Below are 26769 nucleotides of genomic sequence, written 5' to 3' on the forward strand. Positions count from 1 at the left end.
TTTTACTACACTGCTAAATATTTTCGAGAGCCATTTGTTTTTATACCAGACAAAAATTCAAATTTTTGTCTGGTATTAAATATAACAAATTTGCAAATTATGAATAAATTAATTTTTAAATGAAAATCATGTATTTGACTTAATTTATAATACATATTTTCCTTAAATAAATTAAATTATATATTCAAAAAAAAAAAAAAAAATTAAATTAAATCAAGGTATGAGATAATTCATCATGTTACTTCCATTCAATTAATGAAAAATATTAGTTCTATCGTAAAAAAATTAAAATTGAATTAAATAACTAGTAATTATCAAATTAGAATTAAAAATTAATCTTTTAAGAACAATTGGGAAGTTTCCAGTTAAAATTTGACTTACTTGTTAACGTTTTAAAATTATACTAAGAGTTCACTTTCATCTATTGTTTGATGGACGATTGTTATTGATGATGATGATGAATTTCGTTAAAAACACTTGTTGCTTATATTACATGCATTGTCTACAATTATTAGATAAATAGGCATTACTAAACAAATTTTGTATTTGGACTAAAGTATAAAAACAATTTAGAAATTTCAATGTTTATTATTTAAAAAATTTCGTTGTCATGATAATAGTCAGTGACAAGTGAAATTTAAAAAAATTTAAAAACCTCCGACAAATTTCTCGAGTACAGAATCCTAAACCTGAACTTGAAACATATAAAAGAACACTCTCCGTTAAATTACCTTTCAAACGAAACCAAAAAAATTAAAATCGGTTCATCCGTTTAGGCGCTACGATGCCACAGACAGACAGGCACACACACACACAGCGGTCAAACTTAAAACATCCCTTTTTTTTTAGTTCGGGGGTTAAAATAGGAGGTTTTAACCAACTTCAGTTTTAACCGGTTCATCGACTATTTTTCAGTTGTTTCGGGTACGGAACCCTAAACTCGCATATGAAACACAGCTAAGAACATTCTTCTTTAAATTACCTTTCGAACGAAACAAAAAAAATCAAAATCGGTTCATCCGTTTAGGCGCTACGATGTCACAGACAGACAGACAGGCACACACACATAGCGGTCAAACTTATAGCATCCCTTTTTCTTGGTTCGGGGTTAAAAATAGCTTCCTAGCTACATCTTCCAATTTAAAAATAAAACTAAAAATTAATTTTTTGTAAAAATTAATAAACTTTAAATAAAATTAAAAACTAAAAAAAACCTATCTTAAATATTGATAAATATTTTCTAAGCAATAGAATTATGAAAAGAATCATTGGTTTAATTAGGGAGCGAACATCAGACTTCACATTTAGGAGAACAGTGCTATAATTACTTACACAGACAAGAAGTCATAAAAAATAATTGTTAAACAGTTTTATCTGATACGTGTTAAATATTTAAATTTTCAACAAAAATATGTATTAGTCTGTAGAAATACCTAAATATACAAGGAAAATGGTTTTAAAAAACACGAACATGTAAATTTTGGTCCCTGGTGCTAGACTCTCTTCTATGAAACTAGAAGAAACTTTTAGTTAACTTTAGAAATAGTATAGTAAAGGATGTTACAAAATGGGCAAATAAAGTAAAATGGCAGAAACCGATGGCATTTAGCTAGAACCTCATGGAATGTGTTTCTTACTTGTCAAATATTTTTAGTAACGTATGAGTTAGTTGCACACATGTTTATAAACAATAAATTTTTAATTCAATGAAACGATCAATGTTAAAAAAGTTCACTTAAAAAATTAGTAATTAGGCAACTTGTATGACGTGAATGCTAAGTGTTTGTCAAATAATCGAAAACTATTATATATGTATAACGTATATGTAATGCAAGTTGCCTATATTATTAACAAATAGAAATATTTGCGCCACTAACTCATGCGTTACTAAGCGGTTGCTTTCATTTTGTATATGTAACATCAACAGCTAAGTAATCGATTTACTTCATTCAATCCAATAATTTTGTTTACCCTGTACTTAGAACTCTAGTTTTTATGCCACTTCCTTCATACCAATTTGAGTGTAAAATTCTAAATCGTTTTCGCAGTTTGTGGTGGGGGTTGAGGGGGGTAGGGTAGGGATGGTGAGTTAGAAAACTATTTATGTCTAACACCTGAGAAAACACATTTTACAACATATCTGGAATGAAAGACTTACATTTTCTCCTTTCTTTGACTTTAATTAATAGTTAAAAATAAGTTTCGTCTTTGATTCAAATTATACATAAAAAATTATGTGTGTGTGGAATTTCTGGCCATGCAGCGGGACTCTGCACCGCGTACGGCTTGAAAGAACAATAGCTTCCTCATGTGTTGGGCCAGTACTATAGATAAAATGTGTTCTCAACTTTGCTCAAATGATGACATAAAAGCCGTCACCAGCTCCCCTACCATCAATTCAACACGCGAGATTAAAGCTTCCAAAGTTTTTCAAAAGTATAATTATATGACTGATATTGGAGGACGAATTACGATTGAATTTACACAAATAATATGGTCCATTTTATGATACCGTTTTATGATGTAGTAGCCTCTTGCTCGTTTTCTTCAAAAATATATTTCAAAACTATTGAAAAGGGTATAAGCATAGATAATAATAGTACAATATCTTTGTGTATAAGTGATTATGCATTATTCTAACAATATTTTTTATAAAAGTACACTTAGTGTAATTTTATACTGTAATAAATATGATTCATGATTTCACAAGTTATTTTGTTAATATAGGCAGGCCCGGATTTACCATGCAGGCATTGTAGGCAGTCGCCTGCAGCGGCAAGAATTGAGAGGCAGCAAATTTTAGCGAAAACTTCGAAAACTTGTTCAATTCGCGGGAATTAAATTTCCCGCCTGGTTTGTTGGCACGCGTACCAACATCAAAAGTGGAAAATGTCTGAATCGAGAAAAAAATCGATTTATAGAGTCATCTCGACACTGACTTAATATCGAATATTCGATAAGTTTCTATATAATCATGTTGATTTCTCCTATATATACCCTAATGGTATTGTTGAATGACATTAAGTCAAAAACCTCATTATTATAAGGCTACTGATTATAATTAAATTAAATATTTGCTTTCAGAAAAATGCATTCTGTTGAATAAAACAAACTAATTCCACCATTTAAGAAATTTCAAGGGTGGTGGAGGGGCGGCAATTTTGGCAACTGCCTAGGGGCGGCAAATTTCTAAATACGGGCCTGAATATAGGATTCATTTAAAATAATTAAATAATTAATTTAATTTTTGAACATTTTTTTGGCACTTCCTTTAATTAAAACTCATTCATAAAATTCTAATGTTATCCCTTAAACACTCACGCAGTGATTTATTTTAAAGTTCCAGGTTTCTATAACTCCAAAATTATAGTAGATACCGAATAATTTTTGTTTAATTTTAACGAATTTTAACTAGTACAATATGAATTTTAACTAGTACGTATGAGTACAAACATAACGCCCATATATTAAGCATAACGCGGGATATATAACTATTAAATGAAATTTTGTATTCCTTATTCTAGTTTTATTATTCAAAAGTGAACAGAATTAATAATTTCAACAATCACTTGTAATTTATTACAAATGTTCACTTTTTTTATCGACTGTATAAAAATGTTTGGTTAGTTATCAAACAGAAATTTATTTTACCGGTTAATTAACTAAATAACTTAGACCAGTAAATAACTAGATAATTGTCCTCTCAAATCACTACTTCTGATACATACGAGTCAAAAATACACATATAATCTCAAATGTTTTCTCGTAAAACACTTACTTTTGGAGGGAACTACCTTAACCCGGTGAACAAAAAATATAATTTAGTTTAAAATCTAGTTTTTATGAATTGTGGTCAACCTTGAAAATTAAAATTTATAGATAATAAATAAAACAAGTATTTAAGTAGTCTATAAATGGATCACAATTTTTATTTAATCATTTATTTTATAATAATTATAATACTTAAAAGTCTACACAAAATTTAAATACATTATTACTTAAAACGTAAACAGGGGAAAGGGAGAAGGTATTATACACGTTATATAAATTAGGGTAAGAAGAATTTATCATATGGAACACGTTCGAAAACGCCCATGGCTAATTGTTCAACAATAGCACCAACAGCTTTTGCAATTGCTGGTCCAATATCTTTTAAAACATCCTTCCAACTGTCATCCAAAACTTTATTCATTTGATCACCTAGAATAAACAAACACAACAACATTATACATTTATATGATAATAGTTGCCGATGGCTAATGCCTGGAAACGCTTCTGGAATTTGGAACTTATATTTAAGGTAGTGGCAGGCAAGTTTAGACTTGTGGTTGAAATTTTTTGTACCTTACTTTCAACTTCGATTATGAATTTTGTTAAAGCTTCATGAATGTAGACGAAAAATAATTATAAAATTTTTCAATATCTGCCTTGGTTTTCGAAATATTGAAAACTAAATATTAAACAATTTTCAATTTGCGATATTTTGAAAATCATTCCAGATATCGAAAATTTTATTCTTACTTTTCAAATGTCACGTTTTTTAGAAAAAAGAAAACCGTACACCCTTTAGTACTATAAAAAACATGAAAATGAAAAAAGTTTCAAGTCATTTGCATGAAAATTGACAGTGTTATAATGAGAACAAAGTTTCTCGAGCCTTTCTATTTATGTTTCATTCCAACAACAAAAAATGATGATTTTACCATGGAAACTAAAATTCATTCAATTAAATTTATTTTATTTAGGTACCTACTGGCAACATGCTCAAAAAATTCTAGCAGTTTCGGATATAAATTTTTGAAATATTAATTTAAAAGCAAAAAATTTTTTCAAAAAATACAAAAAAAAAATGTCTTTATCGTTAAATAACTCGAAAAAAAAAACAAATAAAATAAAATAATAAAGTTAAAAATAGCTGAATTTTTTCCTTCAAAACTATTTTCTGTAACTTTATTATTTTTCGAGTTATTTAACGATAAAGACAAATTTGTATTTTTCGGAAAAAATTTTTGTATTTAAATTGCAATAATTCAAAAAATATATCTATATCCGAAACTGTTACAACTTTTTGAGCATGTTGCCAAAAAGCTACTAAATAAAATTGATTGGAAAGCACCAAAGCATGAATTTTAGTTCCAGTGGTAAATTCATCAGTTTTTGTTTTTTGAATAAAATATAAAAAAAAAGGTCCGAGAAACATTGTTTTCATAATTGTGAACGATCCTGAACTCGTAAAGTATTGACTTTTCGAAATATGTTTCAATAACACTTTTTGCTTAGAATTAATTTCTTTATCGATTTCCGTTGTCATTTTCGGAATAAATTTTTCCACCCCTGAAAAGAACTGGCTCCCACCTCCTGACAAGAATGCACAAATTTTTGTTTTTAACATCTTTAAGTAAGCTTTAGACATTACAGTCTAACAGTTTTTATAAAGATTCATTGAATTGCCCTGAATTTCGACTTATAAGTCTTACGGCTCTCTACTACTAAATTGCTTAGATGAAATACAATCAAATTTATTTAAATGTATGTTAATCTTAAAGCATTACTGCTATGAAAATTGTCAAAATTAAATTTATATAATAAATACTATAGTATATTGTGCAACAAGTGTATAATGTCCAATTACATACGAGCGCGAAGTTGAACTACGAACAAAGTGAACGTTTATACCGCTAGGATAATAGACAATCACTAGTTGCACACATATTTTTTAACGAATACGATATTAGATTTCTCTTTGCTCACCATTTTCCGTGCAACGAGAAATTTTGTTCAATCAGTGTTGCTAAATTTGCGCACGGTGAGCAATTAGGCATTTGTGGCACTCGCACAGAAAACGTGTAGAAAAGGATTAAACAAACTATTTACTATAATGATGCTAGCGTAAATTAAAAAAAAAACTTACTTAATTCTTTATTTCCATCGAATAAGTTTTCCAATCGGAAGTAGGCACGTTTGACATCAAATTTCACGTCAGTATCTTTCAATTTTAAATATTTAACACCTTTTTTCTCAATTAAATCAAAATTGACTTTAACGTTGTAATGTCCACCCACTATAAAAAAATAAAAATAAAAAAATTAAATTTTAAAATATAGATTAGAGACCTGCTAGTCAGATTACCCAAAAAAGACTTAAATATCACCCCAATCACTATTAACCCAACTTGTATGAACAAAATCCAATGACTAGAGTTGAGTTAGCAAGTCTTTGAGGTGAATTTTGTTAGCTTTTGGATGTCAAGATTACAATATGAATGCAACATAAACTTTAATCACATTGCATGAAAAAGTCTATTAAAGAAAATTATTAAGCTTCAGTATTATACATAATGCTTTTTAAGCTGACATATGCTTGAAACTCTAAAAATAACTATTATCGAAAAAAAAGCTTCAAACAAAAAATGTTGGGTGTGTAGGCGTACATCTTACATAGACATTAATTTTGTCCTAAGTTTTCAAGCTCAATGAAAAGCTTACTCTACTTCATAATTGGTAATCGATAGATGAACACTTTAAATTAGAAAGTTGTAATTGATTAAAAAAGAAACACTTTTTGTTCGAATCATTTTTCCGCCAACTGCACAGTTTAGGCAAAAATGGACTGAAAATTTTTACCCAAAATTGTTATTTCGAATAATTGTTTCTGTGAAATCGAAGCAATCTGCGAAAATATTTCATTATAAATAAATGTAAAAGTCTTTGGTTTTTCCATAAAAGCCATTATTGTCCAAATTGAATGAACAAATCCACAAAAAGCTAGACTTTTGCTGTCAATAGCTAATTTAATTTTTCAAGTCTAAACTATTCGGTTTCAAACAAAGTATGTTTGGATATTTAAATGGAACAATTTTTTAATTTAAACTATTCATCTAATGTTTATCAATCAGAGTGAGCTTTTAATTGAACCTGAAAAATTTGATCGAATACGAGATTGAAACTTTGAGATTGAAAGATTGAAACTTTGAAACTAACATTTTTCGATTTGAAACATTTTCCTGGATTAAATTTATTAATCTAGTTTCAAGCATTTGTCTACTTAAAAAAGACAGCGTCTCCCAATTTTAAATGAATCTGATTTCCTTCAAACTTCTGATAATATGCAATTCAAAATTCTGATAATGTTCAAGACACTAATTACTTCACAAATGCTTTCAAATTCGATATGTCCATTAATGGAAAATTTTGTTTTCATTTTTATTTTCAAGCCCCTTATGGATGCAGCCCATTTTTTGGGGGTAACGTTGAACATATTTTCATAAAAGATGCGAAGTAACTTGTCTCCTCAATTGAATAATGCAAGATAGGACCCCGCACGGAATAGGCAGAAAAATGGATTACTGTGAAACTTTTTCAAACCAACTCCAAAATGTTTCTCGGGTCATTTTGGTCAAAAGCTTTCATGGCCACAATATTTTTTATCGGGTAGTTTTCGAGCTACAGTTGAACAAATCTACCCATATATTATAGTTAAGTATATGACTACCGTGTGTGGTATGTGTCTGTGTTTGTTTTTAGTAAGACGGTAGTCATATACTTAACTATAATAAATGTGTAGCTATGATCGGCCGTGGCTCAAAAATTGTCCGATAAAGGCCACAAAATTTTTTAACGAGTAATATTCGAGTTACATAACTATAATATAAGTGTAGTTTGGATTGCCCGTAGCTTGAAAACTACTCGTTAAAAATTTTTGTGACCGTGAGAACTTTAGAATATTCCGAAGAATATTTTGGGGGCGTTTTGAAAGAATTTAATAGAAAGCCATTTTCCTATCTAATCGTCCGGGGTCCATTAAGCTTTCCAAGTATCAAAAGAGTGAAATAATAAGAGGTCTGATTGTTTCATTTGATAATGGATAAGTAATAATTTTTTGTTTGTTCTAAATTCATTAAAAAAAATGAAATTTTTGTACATTGACTAGAGCTGCAAAATTGTTTCGAAAAAAAAAATGTCAAAAACTGCGACGATTAACATTTAGACTGCCTCATTGGAACGCTATACAATATTTAAACCCTCGAAAGGCAAAATTTATGGATTTAACAATCATTATTAACTTACCGGCTGTAATATTTGCAGGCCCTTTTCCACTAATTGGTAAAACTAAAATTCGACCATTAATCTCATAGTCACTTTGGATATTTAAATTATCAATGTCGAGACTTATATCAAGTACTCCATTTTTTTCATCCAATCTACGGATAAAAAAATTATTATTTTTAGAAAATTTTGTTCTATATAAATATATTTTTCGATTTTATTCTTACTTAATATCTGTTAATTTGCCGTCTGATAAACCATAAACTTTGGCTTTATGCAATTGAATTTTTAATTGCCCATTTGATTCAATTATAATTTCGTCGATTGTAAGTGGATTTAATTTTGGAATATGGTATTTGGTATCACCTAGCACACAAAAAATTATTTCAGGTATTTTGAAACAAAAATGGAAATAAATACCAAAAATTTTAAATTCCATGTATCGAAAACAAAGTTAAGGATGTCCTTGGCTTTAACCTTTACCTTAATCTTGAACATTATGTGTTCAAAAGATAATGTGATAAGCTAAGTTAAAGCGTTATCGACTTTAACCGTTTTTCTACTTAGACTTAGGTTGCGGGTTCGAATTTAGGCAGTGGCAGTGCCAACGCTTATAAATAATGAGGCGGTAGAATTGATCACACTGTTGTCGATGGATAAGAACGAAGTAACCGACTCCACTCACATCATAAATTGAATTGTATATATGGATGTAGTTTAATAAATAAAGATTAAAAATTAATGATGTGGGTGGCTTCTGTCATAGATAATATGTCAGAAAAATGGAGGTTGAAGCCCATCAAAACCGTACAAAAGAATCGACTTGCAATAACAGAATACGTGTTAATTAATTGATACATAGAATTTCAAATTTTTGTTATTGATTATAATTTTAAAAGTGGTGCATTCTCTGAAAAACGAACATAGGTAAACCCTTTTCCAAAATTGGAAGCGTCAAAAAAAAAGTTAGTAGACCATAAAAAATTGTCAAGTTTTTAGTTACAAGTGATGATTCTTGGTCTTTTATTCAATTTATTAAAATATTTCATGATTGTTTTACTTGAAAGCAATCAACTTTACATAAAAATTTGCAAGAAAATTCTGAATTCAATTCAACAAGTAAATTCTGAATAAATTCACGCACAGGTGTGAATTCTCACGAATTTGAACTGATCCTTTTCCTAGAAAGGGACCAAAAAACTAGACACTTTAACCGAGATTTCCACGTCCTCCAAATTTTGTTTTCAAAGCTTTAAATTTTGGAATTCACTTTCCCAAGAATATTCCACTTATAAAATATCTCGAAAAACCAAATTTGATTAAGAAAATTATTTGAGATGTAATTTACCATTAACTAATGCTGGTATAGCAGTTTTGGCACTTTCTTTAGCACAATTTGTAAAATCGGGTGAGCTTTTTGAACATGCTGTAATATAACTTGCTATAAAAAAAATTAAATAAAAAAATTAGTGACACTATTCAGTTAAAAAATTTATCGTTAATTGCTGGGTTCGGAAATTTAATCCAGTATGCTGATCAGTTCCAAGTTAATATGGTGATATGGCTTATTAAGGACGTTCAAGCTGTTAAAGTTTGCTTTTTTAACATACAAATTCTGTATTGGAGTGTTTTTAAATGTTTTATTATGTTACAAGGGTAATTTTCTTAGGATTGATTTGGAATACTAATATTCTGTAGTTAAACATATGACAAATATTTTCCTATTAAAAAAAATTACAACAAGCGGAAATCGTAATTCCATAAAATACATTTAAAGTGATAAAATGAATGGTATTTATGTGTTATTTTTTCTGAAAGTGATTTCAAATAAATCTTCAGGGCTCAAGCATCGATATTTCGAAAACTTGTATATTATACATATATCGAAATATTTTTCTTTTAATCTTAAGTTCTAACAGAATCTCCCCTGAAATTTTGAAACGGAAGTTTCAAATAATTGCATACTTAATAATTTCATTACTTAATTGGGAACGTCCTAACATAATCTGAGAGCATATCTGTGCCGATCAGTGTGCTGGATTAATTTTCGAACATGTAACAAATTTCAATTTAATTAAAAGGCTTTAAAATTAAAAAATGGTTTTAAAAAATTTTTAACTACCAACAATTTTTCTTGGCAAAAATCTTGTTTTTCCAAAAAAAAAAAAGATAAATAATAGCTAACGTAATCGAGTCAGGAAGCAAACTTTTAGTTTTCACTAAAAATTTGGGACTTTGCGTTTTATGAACGGAAAATTAAAAAATTCAAAATAGCCGAACGGAAAATTTTATTTTTTAAGCTTTTCAGAACTTTTTCTCTAAAACTGTTTTTTCGAGTTAAAATAATTTTAAACAAAAATTGCCAAAAAAACGTATTAAGATATTTTTAGATATAAATTATATCTAAAATTATACATCAGAATAATTTATAAAAATATAATACTTTATTTATATAATACAAAACTATAATAGTAATTTATATAAATATAATAGAAGCTCTTCATGACATAATTGGTAGTATTTTTTAATACAATTATACGGCTATCGTGGCCATACAGCAAGAAACTCTTCTAGATTAAAATCTGAAGATGTAATAATTATTTTTTACTAATTCAATGGTGATTTTTAAAATTAAATTTTATTTTGTGAAAAAAAATTTTACATGCAGTTTTTGTTAATTAATTCAAATTACAGGAGAGATACTTTGCATGTAGTAAATAGAAAATCGAGTGTGAAACGTATATATTTAAATGTAAGAAGCGCAGACAGATGAAAATTTCACACATTCCAAATTATATCTGCTTTAAAACATCGTTCAATTTTATTTCATTTTTCTTTTTCAAAAATTTAAAATTAATGAAAAATGAATCCCTTATGAAACTCAATGATAAATGATAAACGGATCTTCTGCCTTCAGAGGAAAGTATTTTACAACGAAAGGTAAATATTTTGCTTCAAAAACTGAACGAATCAAAGCAATGCTACTTAAATTGTTACTAATTCCTTAAAAAATTTATTCAGAATACATTCCTGAAGTCTAAATTAATTCAGTTTTTTTATTCAAATGCCGCAGAAATATTTCGAACGGGAACTACTCGCGGTTTCATAAAAAATCGTCTTATCTAAAAATTTGTTTTAATTATTTCCGTTTACCAAATAAAGAAGACACTACCGTTGAGAAAAATAAACTAAAAAACAGTTTGGCGTATTAAGTTAAAAAGTGGACCGGAAAATATGTCTTTAAATTCTTATCACATCATTTTAAATACCGCGCCTAGGTCAAGATAAACAGTGTTACTAAAATTAATATATCGAAATTTTTTTTGATCTATCCTTTTATGAAATTATTGGATAAATATTCCATCATTGTTATTAATTATAATAATATAATTAATATAAAAAATATCAATGAAAATGAATGAAAAATTTTTAGATGTTTTCATATAATTATCCGACTTGCGTGTAATAAATTACAGAAAAACAGCTAAAAAATTTTAATAAGAAAAAATTTGCAAAATATTTTCACGAATGTGGTGCGATTTGCTTTGTTACCATAGATAAAAATTCTTTAAAATCCATAGAAAAGTTACCGATTCTGTGGGTTGATTAACACAATAATAAAATTATAAATATTCATAAAAAAAAACTTACGTAATTCTAAAGCAGTTACACTGTAACAAAAAACTGTAAATAAAATTAATAATTTCATTTTTAATGAATAACTATTAATTAACAAAACACTAAAAGGAACTTTAAAATAATAATATAAACAAAAACTCCAAATACCCAACCACCCGAAGAACTCTAAACCAATAACGAATCAATTGAAATTGAAATTGATCAAGAAGTGTTTATATAGCCTCTTACCCTTAATATTATAATTGTATTCCGTTTTTATATATAATATAACAAATACAGTGTATAAAAAAAATGTTTTTTTTTAAATTTATTTTTACTTCTTAATAAAACTAGTTACTCTAGCACAACTTAAAACGTATACGCATGCGTAATAATGTACATCTTGGTCTATTGCGGAGAGTAAAAAATTATTTTAATATTTTTATGGTGTCCTTACGTTCATTTTTCTTAGTAAAAAAATTTTTATTACTTTATTTTATTGTATGAATTGTGAAAACTATTTTGTGTTTTTTCTACGCTTGGAATTTTATTATCTCAATAGAATATAAATTTATATCTTGTGCTTCTTTTCTTAAAGTCCTTGCTGAGGAATTCTTGGGTAAATAGTGAAAATCATAGTTACATTTATATTCTGTAAACTATTATGTTGAGAACAATTTTTTAAGTCATTGTGGGGATATTTTATTGTTTTTATAACGACCGAAATTTGATTTATTTACCTTTTTAATTGTAAATTCTTTTAAAAATAATTAATTTATCTAATTAAGTTTATTTAGTTAATATTTTATTTAGGTAAGTTTTGGTTTAAATTATTAAAGGGTACCTAATAAGAAATCCACACATATCTGAATCTAGATATCTTCGAAAATTAAGACTTTCTTGGATACCCCTAAACAAATAAGAAATTGTAAGAAATTTTAGAAAATGAATACATGTCAAATTTATCATAATTGTAAAATTGTAATTAAATTGTTATAATTTTGCCATTGAATAGGTATGTTTGTAAAATTTATTTGCATAGTTTTGGTCTCGTAAAGTAATCGTCAGAATTAGCTTCCATTTCGACTTAATAAACTGTTTAATAATAAAAATTCTTCATGAATTTCTATAGATATCCTTAAAATCCGATAAATATTTAAAATTATGAAGGAACTAGGATAGTTTAACAGTCCAATTTTCTTGAAAATTTTTCAAGGTTTTCATTTCACTTTATTATCATTTTAAAAAACTGAAATAACTAAAAAATGAGTATAAAAACCCTTTGAAGATCAAAAATAATATTTTTTATTTGTACAGTTTTGGTCTCTTAGAGTAATCGTCAGAATTAGCTTTCATTTCGATTTTTGTTTTTTAATAATAAAAATTCTTCACGAATTTTTATAGATATCCTTAAAATCAGATAAGTATTTAAAATTATGAAGGAACTAGGATAATTTAATATTCCAATTTTCTTGAAAATTTTCAAGGTTTTCATTTCACTTTATTACCATTTTAAAAAACATAAATAACTAAAAAAAAAAAAAACTTTTAACAAAAACAAAACCGGCTTCAAAAGATAAACTTTTTTTTTGCTACATTAGACAGTTTGCTACATTAGCTTGGCTGACACCGACTCCAAAAATAACAATAATTTTAACTACATTATATATATCGTTATTTTTTTAATTTTTAGTGCATATTAATTTGTTTTGGAAAAGTTTATCTTTTGAAGTCGGTTTTCTTTATGTCAAAAGTTTTTTTTACTTTGTGAATTTTAGTGAATCTGACGTACAAAATAATTTTTCACTAAAAAATAATCATCGAAATCGGTTGGCGTGATATTGAGTTATTCGTCCTCTTGTCGTGCAGACTTAATACAAATTATGGGTTTCCCGCGGATGCCGTTATCACAACTGGACGAGTATGAAATACATACGGTAAGCACCAGCTTTCAAATCGATAAAGAATCAACAAAATCGGTTCAAAAGTTCTGGGGTAACACACATAAAAAAAATAGAGTCGAATTCATAACCTCCTCTTTTTTTGTTTGAAGTCGGTTAAAAATAACTATAAAAACCGTTTGAAGATCAAAAATAATATTTTTTCCTCTTTTCTTAGAAAATTAATGTCAACCATAAACATAAATTGTAGAAAAAATATTTATTTATTAATATTATGAAATAAAAAATATTAAAAACTAATTTTCTTTTACACCTTTTTTAATGAATTGATTTTAAATTAAGATGTTCGTATATATCAAGTTTTATTTATCAGTTTTTTATTTAAATTAAAATGTTAAAATAAAAAAAATAAAAAAAAAATTCATAATAAATAAAATTTTCCTTAACAAGAATTATTAGGTAATATTAACTCGACAATAAAACAACTAAATAATTCCTTTTAAACAAATAAATTATATTTTTAAATAAAATAAGGTTTTTTATTGACCTATATTTTAATTCTAAAATTGTTTAATAATTTTTTACGATTTTTTAAATTATAAAATTTTTTTTTATTTTATCCATATATTAGAAAAATTAAAACATTTATTAAAATTGTTTGTTTCGGGTCTAAAACAAATGATCTCGATTTTCTTTTGTTTTTCTGATTGAAATTATAATTAGGTTGCAGTCCCTAGCAGTCGAAAATCTCGTTGTTGGAAAAAAATATTACAATTTTTGTTGAGATTTTTCTAAATGTGTACGATTTATACAGGACATCTTTTTTAAGTTGGCATATACTTGAAACTCGATAAATAAATTTAATCGAGGAAAATGCTTTAAACGAAAAATCTTAGTTTCAAAAGCACACTTCTTATATCGACATCGAATTCGAGACGAAGTTTTTAGGTTCAATTAAAAGCTCACTCTGATTCATAACTGACAAACATTAGATGGAATAAATTAAAATTATTTAAATTTGAAAGTTGTTCTTTATAAATAAGCAAACATTTTTTGTTGGAAACATTTTTTTGTAAATCAAATTGTTTAGTTCAGTAATTGATAGCCAAAATCTAGCTTTTTGTGCGTTTGTTCATTCAATTTGAACAAAAATGGTCTTTATAGAAATCAAAGCACTTTTACTGGATTTATTGGAGAATTTTTTCGATGAGTGACTAGATTTTCCAGAAACAATTATACGAAACAATTTTGATATTGAAAAAAAATTTTGAGTAAAACTTTTCAGTCCGTTTGTGGAATATGTTTCAAATAAAAGATGTTACTTGTATAATCAACAACAACTTTCTACTCTAAAGTGTTCATCTATCGATTACTACTAGCAGTTATAGATCATGGTAATCGCCTACCTATTGGGTGAGCTTTTTTCGCTTGAAGCATTTTTATCGATAAACGTTATTTTTCGAGTTTCAAGCACATGTCAACTTAAATATGACACCCTGTATAATACAAATTTTAAAGACAAAATCCAGTATTTTGATTCAACGATATGGGGAAAAGTTATTTTCTAGTGGTAGATTAAACTCTGACATATATTGTGTAATGGGCGATATCCCGAAGCAATTCACTCAATACCTCTGAATGCCGTTCAATCCTAAGATTAATTTAGGGCAATTAGGACCCATAAAACATAAAAACTCAAATGATTTGGGTAATTTTCGAGGTACCTTCAGAAATGCTACAAAATAATAGCAGGTATTTCGTACAACCAAATGTAAAATGAAAACGATTTTAGTATTTTTTGGGTCATCTATACACCCTACACCCTAACTTTTATCCGATTCATAAACAAAAGTTACTTTTTCTCGCTTCAATAGTCCGAACGTGAGATTGCAAGCATTTTGCGCACAGAGGTTGTGTGGCGTTCCCACCAGATATTTTCAAGATCTTTCCATAATTTTTTGCGTGTCTCACAATTTTTATTTAAAAAAAATTTGTTTTTACATATAAAAACGTAAATTGCAATTTTAATAATGACCTTTAGAGAAACCAGTCAAAGAATTTTTATTTTTAAGTATAAAATAAATTTCTTGTCTGGATTAAAATACATGTTCAATCCACTTCCTGATAAAAAGAAGAAAAAATATTGTCGAGCTACGGTTAACTACTTGAGTTAATAATGCCTAAAGGAAGTTGTAAACATGTTAAATTTCCATGTACGTACGTTAAAGAATTATTTCTATTGTTTTGAGTTAATTACTTAGCGAATTCTATTCATTCAAGAAAATTACATTTAATTGTTTTATGAGAAAAAATTGAAAATTAATTTACCAAAACATTTACATGATTTCAATAAATTTACGAAGCTCAAGGTGTCATATTATAAAAGTCATAAATAAAAAATAAGTGAGACTTTCAGTGACCAGACCACTAACGTTTTGATAAAGTAAATTGTAGTTCCAAACTTCGTGAATATCTCAAGAGTAGACTCGTTTTTACGAGTCTACTCTATTTTATATTGTGAAGATTCTGAGAAATGCTACGTTTTCGAGCTGAACGTCTCTAAACATGTCAATTTAGCCATTTATTAATTATTTAAATCCACATACTGCTACTACTTGTTGTAAATGAAAGATAAAGTGGTCTAATTAATAACATAATTTGGGTCCGACTAAATCCGAATCTATATATTTTCATAGATTTTCCCGAATTTCCACTAGATGCTTTTTCTCTAATATAATAGTATATTACGACCCTAGGCCAGAAATATTGATGCGCCAGGGCACCCAACACTATGAGCTTAAGTTGTATACTATTTTGCTTGATAGCCTAGTCTAGGGGTGGCGAACATTTACGTATTAACGTGCCATTTTTTTTAAAGGGGTGCCTAATGAGGCTTTAGACGTCCCGTCAAATAATTTTGTTTTCGTGATTATTAAGATTCGTAATTAATACTTCCTTAATGACGTGCAGATTTAGTGACGTTAGTGCTTTCGTCAAGACATAGCGATATAAAAGAAGTGGAGTTAATGTCAACTATATGTTGATTTGTTACATTTCCCGCCAGTTTTAAGATTCTTGTATTTTGTTTCTAGATAAAGGAGTATCTTTGATGCGCTGCTATATCTTATCTTTATTATCGAACTTAACAAAAAGTGAAGAAGTGAATGCTAACCAATCTCCCTTCAAAACTCTTCCTCTCGGGACAAGGTTTACTATGTCGAGCAATGACATTTGCAGCCGAGTAACTTGCTGCGCTCGTATGACAATTATTCCAACATATTTAATCATAAACGTCGACTGCTTATTTCTGTCTTTCTTAGCACTTACGATTAATTCCTTCAACTCTGGTTTGCTTTTTTGATTAACGGATTTTTGATTTGTTTTATAATGGTAATTGTAGACCACAATGCTACAATAACGAACGAGCGCGCGTACGTAAGATCAACCGCATTCGTTCGTAATATAATACTTCATGGTGAACTTTGTGATCGGTGGCGTGCCCAAATTATTGTATCTGTCTCATCAATGCACGCGTGCCAATGGTTCGAGTCCCTGTTAGATTCATTAGTACAACTCGAGCATTGAACTCCGAGAAGAGCTATGCTATAAAGTCACAAAAGTGGCTCCTCTTGGAGTTTAATGGGACCGAGAATGTTTAATGGTCGAGTTTATTTATAGCCACTCTGATAAATTTTTTTTCTAGAATTATTCTAACCTTCTACTCCAAACTTTCTACAACAGTAAAAATTACTACATGTGCGCTGACGTCAAATTCAAACACCTTTTGGACTTTGTATGAAAGATAAATGTCAAGAATTTATGATAATTTACGATGTAAAAGATTTTTCCACTATTTATTAGTCATCTAAATTATCAGATAAATAACAAAGAAACCCTATTGACTTTCTGATAGGAATTTATTTCGTTCTCTTTAAAAAATTCAATCGAAATTTTTGTAATATACTTTAATACTTTAAATATGTAGGATTGGGGTTATACAATTGTAATTTGAAATAAACGCAAAACGGTATGAGATATCAATTTTATTTTTATTTGAGATATTGGATCATGGAATTTTTACAAATAATTTCATGTCAATGAACTCTTAGATATAATAACAAGGCTATTTACTTTTGAAAAAAATATAGTCCATTTACACTTTCATATCACAAAACAACATCGAACTTCCAATTTTCAGAGATATCGGACTTAGTGTTTGACGTCATATATTATGTTTGTCATAATAGCTCCATGCTAAATTCGATTTTTCTAGAAATAGATACAAACAACGGCGTGAACGAAACACTGTTTGGTTTCGATGATTTTGATTTGCTATACAATATTAAACATAGATGATTATATCAATAAATGCATCGGAACATGAACAAATGTTAGGTCGCATGAGCCGATGTCAGTATAGGTATCAGGTCCATACCGATTACTGGCTGGTGATATCCACAATACTTCTGGTGAATAGACATTGTAAACTTACTGATGCTAGGAATAGCATACCAACAATATTTATTAAAATGACAAAATAGGTTAAAAAAATAAAATAACGAGCAGTGTGACAACAAACATAGCGTTTACATCTATACTAAATAGGATCTTAATTCAATGACGCGTATTGATAAACGCACCAAAAATCATAGCGGGAAACACAAGTAGCATTGCGACATCTGCAGTATTAGACTCATACTGTTGCCATACTGTCGAGTTGAACATTACTATTTACTGATGTAAGTGGTGCCAAAGTTTTTATACCATACAGAATTGTAGATAACGCGATAATATAGTTATGCTTATCGTGTAGTTATTCGATAAATCAATTTTCTCTGATTTTTGTTACTTGAATGTACTTTTAGGTAAGGTTAGGTTAAATTGGCTGTCCACGAAGGGCACACTTAGGCTACAGAGCCCATTGTGATACCATATATGTGTTTTACCACCTTTCCGCTGATAATTTCTTTTATCAGCTCCTCAACTTCAGAGGCTGAGTGCACCTCCTTCATGCCTATACCATGCACTACACCAGCCCATCACAACTATTAATTTATTTAATTTTGTTGCGACAGCGGCAATCGAACCCGCTACCCTAAGCATACCGCGGACGGAATTGGTTACGCATTAACCAACTGAGCTAATAGGGCGACTGAATGTGTTTTTATCAAAAATCAATATTAACATTTATATCATTTTTATTTGGCAGTTTATTGAAAGTACATAAATTTTATTCTTAAAATGTCGAAGGATATTCGAAATGAATTGAATAGTGACATTTATCAGGAAGTTAGTTGGATTAAAATAAAGGCCATATCCACCTGACTTGTTTTTATTTCGAATGTCAAGGATAATAGTTTTATATTTTATAAAATATAGGTAATTTTGTAAGTTCAAAAAACAATAATAATAAAATAGATATAAAATATAAATGTGACATTGAAAATTTTTAATTCATTATTAATTATTGGTTGAATCAATTAATTTATTATTTCGATATTCTATACTGCTTAAAATATTGTGTATTTAATGTCAAAATTTTATGATAATTACCATGCTACAAAATATATTGTCGTCACGTAGACACTAAAAAAAATTAACTAAAAATAAAATAAGTTCTGCTTTAAATAAAAATATTTTAAAAATAAACTTTTAATGTCTTTTATAATTGCTGTAAAATTTTATAATATTTATTTTCCATAGAAGTATCATTTTTTTTTATGAAATTAACAACACTTTAATTCCAAGAGTTCTTTTTTATCCGGGGCCATGGTAGTGCCCTCACCAAGTCGAGCGCGATGCAAACATTACCATACCATCCTTTACTGGAATAATTTCGCCGCATTTTCAGTCCCCTATTTGAGAATCTCTGGATAAGACCAGAACGCAGAAATTTTTTTTCGTCATCCAGTAAGCTATAATCACATACTTTAAATTCAAAGTCAAGTCTGTAGGCCATTTAGTTCCGAAGTTAAGCGAAAGCAAAGTTTCGCATTTATGATACTCACTCACTCACTCATGATCATCAGAATAGAACTAGTACTTCTGGAAGATCTGGAGTACCTGGTGACCCTGATTAGAAAACACAAGAGCCCAACCAAATTATTAGTGATCGACATACCGCCTTTACAAAGGCGTAAATTTACACCTTCGTGCTTTACACCTCCGGGTGTAAAGCACGTAGGCGTAAATGGCTTAGGCGTAAATACCGCGCAGATCTTTCAGAAATTAAAAATACAAGAATCAGAACCGGAAAAAAAGAAAATAAAGATTTGTAATAATAAAAAAACTACTCCTGAAAAGAAAAAAACTGTATCAAATAAGAAAATCTAATAAAATAAATCAATATGTCTACGTTTCTACAAAAAGAAGTGAAATTCCACCAAAAACATTCTGTAAAAAACTAGCCAAATCTCGATTGAGCTGCTTGTTTATTTCTAAAAAGTAATGAAATCTAGACAAAGTCGTGCCAAGTCTAAGGTTCCTTACTGCGATTTCTTTATTATTATAGTTAATGTTGTGTGACTTGGTCGTTGAAGATTACACAAGGGTACAAAACCAGGTGCTTCATGACACCATAGCACCAATCAGAGACCACGTCAGCGTCCACGGCCAAGTCACACAACATTAACTATAATAATAAAGAATTCGCAGTAAGGAAACTTAGACTTGACACGACTTTGTCTAGATTTCATTACTTTTTAGAGATAAACAAGCAGCTCCATCGAGACTTGGCTAGTTTTTTACAGAATGTTTTTGGTGGGATAAGCTTTTTTCATTTTATTTAAAGCTCAATTAAGTTCGGCAACCTAGTACTTAACATTATAGATAAAATGGTTAACAACACCAAATCAAGAGTTCTCTAAAACGTTGAGAAAAGGTGAAAAATGACTAGACACAAAAAGTAATGTGTCAATCGTTTTTAAATTAAATATTCGATCACAATCATACAATAATAATCAATTTTGTTGATGACAAAATTTTAACTTAAGAATGTAAATTTGTCCAAACGCTTGTATATCGAAAACGGTGAGATTTGTTGAAAATTGCCAAAAGCCCAAAAATGCTTAGAACTGTCCAAAATATAATATCTAATGGCTTTCAAATAAAATTTTTGACCGTTACCTCAAAATAACCTTTATTTGGTATACCTCGAAATCGATTCCCATAAAAACCTACTGGCGCGATAAAAATCTATTGACGAGAAGTTGATTTCTGCCTTATTTCCTCGATTAGTATACAAAAATATCAATCGAACGCACACATTGATACCATAGAGAAGTGATACCACTTTTTGCAAAAAATGTCAATAACAAATTACAATAAAAATAATTATGATTTTATTGATTGTATTTAAAATCATTTAATTTGATCACATTTGTCACGTAAAAAACAATTCACGATTAAAATACTTCGAGATTCATTATTACTCAATTACGTGAGCGGAATATCTAAAATACTATTCTTGGTAATTATATGACGTGTAATAGTTAAGATTCTACGAACAAAAATTGTGAAGTGTGGAGTTAAACATTGTAAAAAAATTTCAATTATTTCCTATTGCAGTAAAATTCAAAATTCTTTGACCCGAGTTGAAGTCTTTCTTTCTTCCTTATTACTTTTCTATTTATTTTCTCGTTCATGCCCGTGACATAAATAATTGCTTAGATTGCATTAAATTAATCATGGCTTTGTTAAAGAAATTGTTTCACAAAGAAAACTTATAGATTTGATCTTTCTCTAATGGACACAAAGGAGTACCTATATTTTCAGGAGTACCCACATCTATTCATACAGGCTATACATTTTTAACCATCCACAGCTGTGTTCGTTTGCGCTTTATTATAAAAACTTGCAGTAAAGGCCGGCGTTGGCCGAGTAACTTCCAAAACATTTTGTCATGATCAAATCTACTTGAACTAATCGTTTGAATATTCACATTGAGTGTTTAGATATTGTTCTCTTTGATCTGATCTCTAAAAATCAAGAACTATTTCAAGAGTTCCATAACTTTCTAGCACATTTTGTATTGATTCCACATCTTCCCCAGCCACTTGCACACTTCACTTCTCAGATAGCGAGTCTATTCTAAAATGTAATCTAAAACAATTTTTTGCAAAAGAAACCAACATGGCAACATATGTTAAGATTATATTTTCGGATATCCCACTCGCACTCATCCACAACAGAAATTCTAGGAAAAAAAAAGTATTAATTTAGTGAAACTTTCTTGATTTCCCAAAGCTTTTACCATTTCGTAAAAAAAAATTTCTTCTACCAAGTAGCTCACAGGACAACACCCTTTTTACTGAATGATTAATACATACTCGAAACTTCGTGAGTGGCATCCTTTTGCCGAGTTTATCAAATTTTCTCTATACGACTTTTTTTGAAGAAGTTCTATTTCCAAATGAGCATGATATCGTCATATCTAAGCAGAAAATTTGTCGGATACTATGACCACTTGATAACATTAATAATAACTAAATAATAAAATATTTTGTCCGACAAAAATAAAGCTTCAATGAGCTTGAATACAAACTCGAATATGTCGTACTTACAAAGCCACACTTGCTATTGTTTAAAGGGATTAAAAGATCCTAGCTTAGGTTAGGTTAGGTTAGAGTGGCTGTCCTGGGGTGGGACACACGTAGAATGGTGTTTTCCCTCTTACCAAAGCTCAGATAACAAATTATTTTATTGCACATAACACAACAAAATATTACCTTCCACAATAAGCTTCGGCATAAGCGCAACAGATATTTGTGAAGAAAAGTCACTAGATACGACACTTTGCTTATATCTAGAAAATACATGTGCAAAAGTAATATGGGATAATCCTGATGTCGAATTGGCTATTTTATCCATAAAAATTTAAAACTAGACTTGATACCATTATAAAATTTGAAAGTGAAATTAAAATTGGTTAAAGAACGAAGAAGTTATAAGCAATCAAAGTTTGCATTCAAAGGTTGCCCATCTCTTTTTAGCAAAACAAAGTTTTATATGTAATCTCTATGGTGAGACCTACATATGACGTCAGTAGTGGGTATCTTCCTCTTTGTTTAATTAGAAATTTTAAACGTTCATATCTTGCATACTAGTAAAGATTTTAAAAAACCAACTTCACTTTTTCGTTCCTGATGTAAGAACTCTTCACCTGAAGTGATAACAAAAAATTAGCCCGATCCCTTATGCATAGTTTTTCAAGCATTTTTCTCCTGTAATGCGGCATGCCTCGGCAAGAAATAATGCAGTAACCAAGCTGAATTCCCCTATTTGTTTACCGTCGTTTCCGAGACTTCATCTATAATGGCTTATTATTGGTTAACGCCACTATATGTATGTATTGATCGCTTTCATTTTGGATAAGAAAATTTAATTATGACGTAATGTTATTCAACTGGCATAAATTTAACTATTAATATAAAACAAATGATAGTTTATCAAAGATTTATATGAATAAAGGATGCTAATTTTTTTTTCGTTGTCTTTCAAAAAGACTAATTAGTATTCTTGAATGATATTTTCACTTCATTAAACCGCCTTTACCTGTATGGTTACCTGTTTGTATAATATATTAATTTTTTCTTATATTTCATCCATGTTATTATAAAGTAAAGCCATGAAAATTCCATAAATGTGAATCAAATTAATTTAAAGTCAAATGAAGGATAAACTTAATATTAATACATTATTTTATTTTATTTTGTTATTATTAATGTTTTTCAAATGTTTATTATTGTGGTTATCTTGAGATTATTATAATACCATGTATATATGAAATATATCATAGTATATTAAGTTTAGTCCCAAGTTTGTAACGCTTAAAAATATTGATGCTACGAAAAAAAAATTTGGTATAAGTGTTTATAGAATCATCTAATTAGTCCATCCGTCCGTCCGTCCGCACGATAACTCAAAAATGAAAAGAGATATCAAGCTGAAATTCATACAGCTCACTCAGGTCGTAAAAAGTGAGGTCTAGTTCGTAAATGAGCAACATAGGTCAATTGGGTCTTGGGTTCGTAGGACCCTTCTTGTATACCGTTAGAGATAAAGCATATGTTCAAATATAAAAAATGTTCCTTATCAAAAAGTTAACAATTTTATTTGAAAAATTTGTTTGTAAACATCACTTTACTTGGCACACATTAGATGCAAATTATATAGTACGTATTAATATGGAATTATCTATGTGTTTTATAATATGGGTTATGTATGTGTGACATGTATAAGTATATGTGTAATGTGACAGAGTAATCAACACTGTCTATACATGGTATTTTAACAATTGAATCACTCAATTGTTTGTTTTCACTTGTTGTTTTGTTTATGTTTATATTTATAAACCTGCATTAAAAGTGATTTTAATTTATTCATGTCAATTATTTTATCACGCATAACAAATGGGTCATAAATTACGTCATCCCATTTTCAAGATTGTGCATATTTCCCTTCACATTTAGCATATCCACAATAATAATTCGTAGTCGGATAAAGGAATACATAATATAGCCATTCTTAGGGAGTACCCGATGATAGCTCCGATTTTGATGAATTTTTTTTCAAAATGATTCTTTTTGTATATTATTTAAAATCAAAAACATTTCAGATGGGGGAAATAATCTGGAGGGGGAATATGTACTTAATGTCGCGACAGATATATCGACACCCAGCCTGAATCGCTTTTGATAGAAGTTTGGAATTTCGAGAAGATATTGATTTTATACTGTAGGTGTCACATAAGAAAGATTTTTCGAAATGTATTCCCTAAAAGGGTGAAAGAACTTCGGTTAAGTAGTGAACTCATTTTTTTAAATATATATTTTCATACAAACTTTTAGGGGAAGCATTTTAAAAAATTCTTTCTTATGTGACACCTGTGACACAGTATAAAATCAATATATTCTTGAAATTCCAAACGGCTATCATTAGCGATACAGGCTGGGCGTCGACATATCAGTCGCGACATTGCCTGTTCCCCTCCAGATTGTTTTACACATCTGAAATGTTTCTGATTTAAAATAATATACAAAAAGAACTATTTAAAAAAAAATCATCCAAATCGGAGCTGTCATGGAAGACTCGCGACTAAAAACATTCATTTATGCGACTATCGTTTCTTTAACAAATAGTAAATTTCTTAAATGTTCTAAAACATTTTAAGGCTTCTCATTTCAAACAAATGTTTTAAGAAAAAATTATAATCAACCCTTCCACCCACTTTCGGATGTTCCGTTTGGAAGAACTCGAACGTGCAGCCCTACATAAAGACATGTCTTATTTTATTTCTCCATGTATGATATATCGTATATATCATACATGGAGATATCAACGGCCGAATATCACACAAACTTTTTTTAAATTTATTTTTTTGAAATTGCATAGGGTTGAAGTATGTCTGGCAGCTGAGAGTGGGCAGCCGAGTTAATAAATTCTATCGAAATTCTAGGAAGAAAGAACCCTACAATATTAGATAGGAAGCCACACATATATAATATTTGCAGTACCTATATGACTAGGAAAATGGCTTTTTGTGAAACTTTTTCAAACCGCCAGAAAATATTCTTCGGATTGTTCCTGTCAAAAGCTCTCACGTGTACAAAATTTTTTAACGTGTAGTTTTCGAGCTTCGGGCTATATCGATGGAAACGTATTAATACAATATGACTCGAAAATAATTTTATAACATTCAGTCGAGTCGGTAGAGATGTTTTTTTATTTTTTCCTTGTTAAATCGTGTGAACAAAAATGTTACCGATTTCGTTGAGGTGTCCTAATATTCCGTCGATTTTTTATTTTTTTTTTAAATTTTCCATCCGAAGAAGAATAACGAAGAAATTAAAGAGGTAATAATAATAAGAAATATCTGATTTCACATATTTTATCAAAAACCATGGACCACATAAATTTATGTTAATAAATTAACATAATACCTACACACGCAATAATAAATTAAGTATAAAGACATCAAAAAAATGTATACAGTTCCGTATTAACATTGAAAATAAATATATGATATAGATATTTATTTTTTAATGGATGAAATTCTAAGGTCAAACAAAAGTTGAATAACTTGAACAAGATTGTAACAAAGTTATGAATTACTTAATTACTTTTAATAGTTACAGAAAATGGTTGTTGGCAAATTTATTACCATGTTGAAACTACATCGATATGTTTGAGGTTTGTTCGTCTTAGCAAACATTCGAAGAAAGATCATCTTTATCAACAGCTGCGTTCAGCGAAGATATAGAACTATATTTTCACTATTGTAGTTTCGGCACTTCGGCCATACTATCTTGCTAAATTACTGGGTAAATCAGATCAGGGAAAAGCGTATTCCTGTACAAAACTTAAGGAAGCGAGTAACCACTTTCTACTGAATGTCAATAAGACAACGCCACACGTGCTGAATCTTTGTACCATCTATTCAACGGAACGTAAACGGCAGAAGAACGCAGTTCAAGACCGTCTTGCTCTCGGATTGCGTCTACTCCTGTGTGCTGTCTTAAACAACAATACTCAAGTACTGACCTGGTGGTTCTAGATTAATCTAGCAAGGAAGTAAAGATCATTGACTTTTTCATTCCATTTGAGGGTGCTCCGTATGCTCTCGAGAAAAATATAACCAATTTGCTGCTGAGTTAACGAAGGTAGGCTACAAAATCTTATTGGATTCATTTGTTGTTGGTTCGATTCTCGACTCCTGGCTAGCTCAAAACTATGGGATTGCGAAGTATTTGGGAATAGCACACAAGTATATGCAGACCATGGCTCGGTTGCTGGTGTCGGGCACGATCCGCTGATCACGCGACACCTACATCGAACATCTAACCGAACAGAGGCAGAGCCATAATCCGCCCTCGGGACAAAGCAGAAAGTTACTGGATGGTCCGAGCACCTGAGCCACCATAGGTATTTTGTGATTATACTAAACTGTCATAAGACAGTTACTTCTTCTTGTTTTTAATCCTATCTTTATTTATTCAGATTTTTTAAATGTGTAGTCCCATTATTATTTATTATGCAAGCTTTAATTTCCAACTAATTTTATTGTAAATGTTTTCTGTTATACTATATAATATAATTTTGTAAACATTTGTATCTTGATTATTAAAATAAAAGCTTTAATTTGACATGATATTCAATAATTTAAAATTTCTGATCAAACAAATTTTATTATAATTGCTTTAAAATAC

The 26769-nt window shown here is 29.2% G+C and overlaps 1 protein-coding gene across 1 annotated transcript; it reads right to left on the minus strand.

The window, feature by feature from the left end:
- Window positions 1-3946: 3946 nt before the first annotated feature.
- On the minus strand, window positions 3947-11869 carry LOC123301888 (circadian clock-controlled protein daywake-like). The gene is made up of 6 exons (XM_044884838.1): window positions 11697-11869; window positions 9394-9486; window positions 8273-8411; window positions 8067-8200; window positions 5912-6061; window positions 3947-4200 (listed from the first exon to the last, which is right to left on the minus strand). Exons 1-6 carry the CDS (start codon window positions 11752-11754, stop codon window positions 4049-4051), a joined length of 726 nt encoding a protein of 241 aa, XP_044740773.1. The 5' UTR covers window positions 11755-11869; the 3' UTR covers window positions 3947-4048.
- Between the last annotated feature and the right edge of the window lie 14900 nt (window positions 11870-26769).

Source organism: Chrysoperla carnea, chromosome 5 (genome assembly GCF_905475395.1).
Source record: "Chrysoperla carnea chromosome 5, inChrCarn1.1, whole genome shotgun sequence".
Lineage (NCBI taxonomy): Eukaryota > Metazoa > Arthropoda > Insecta > Neuroptera > Chrysopidae > Chrysoperla > Chrysoperla carnea.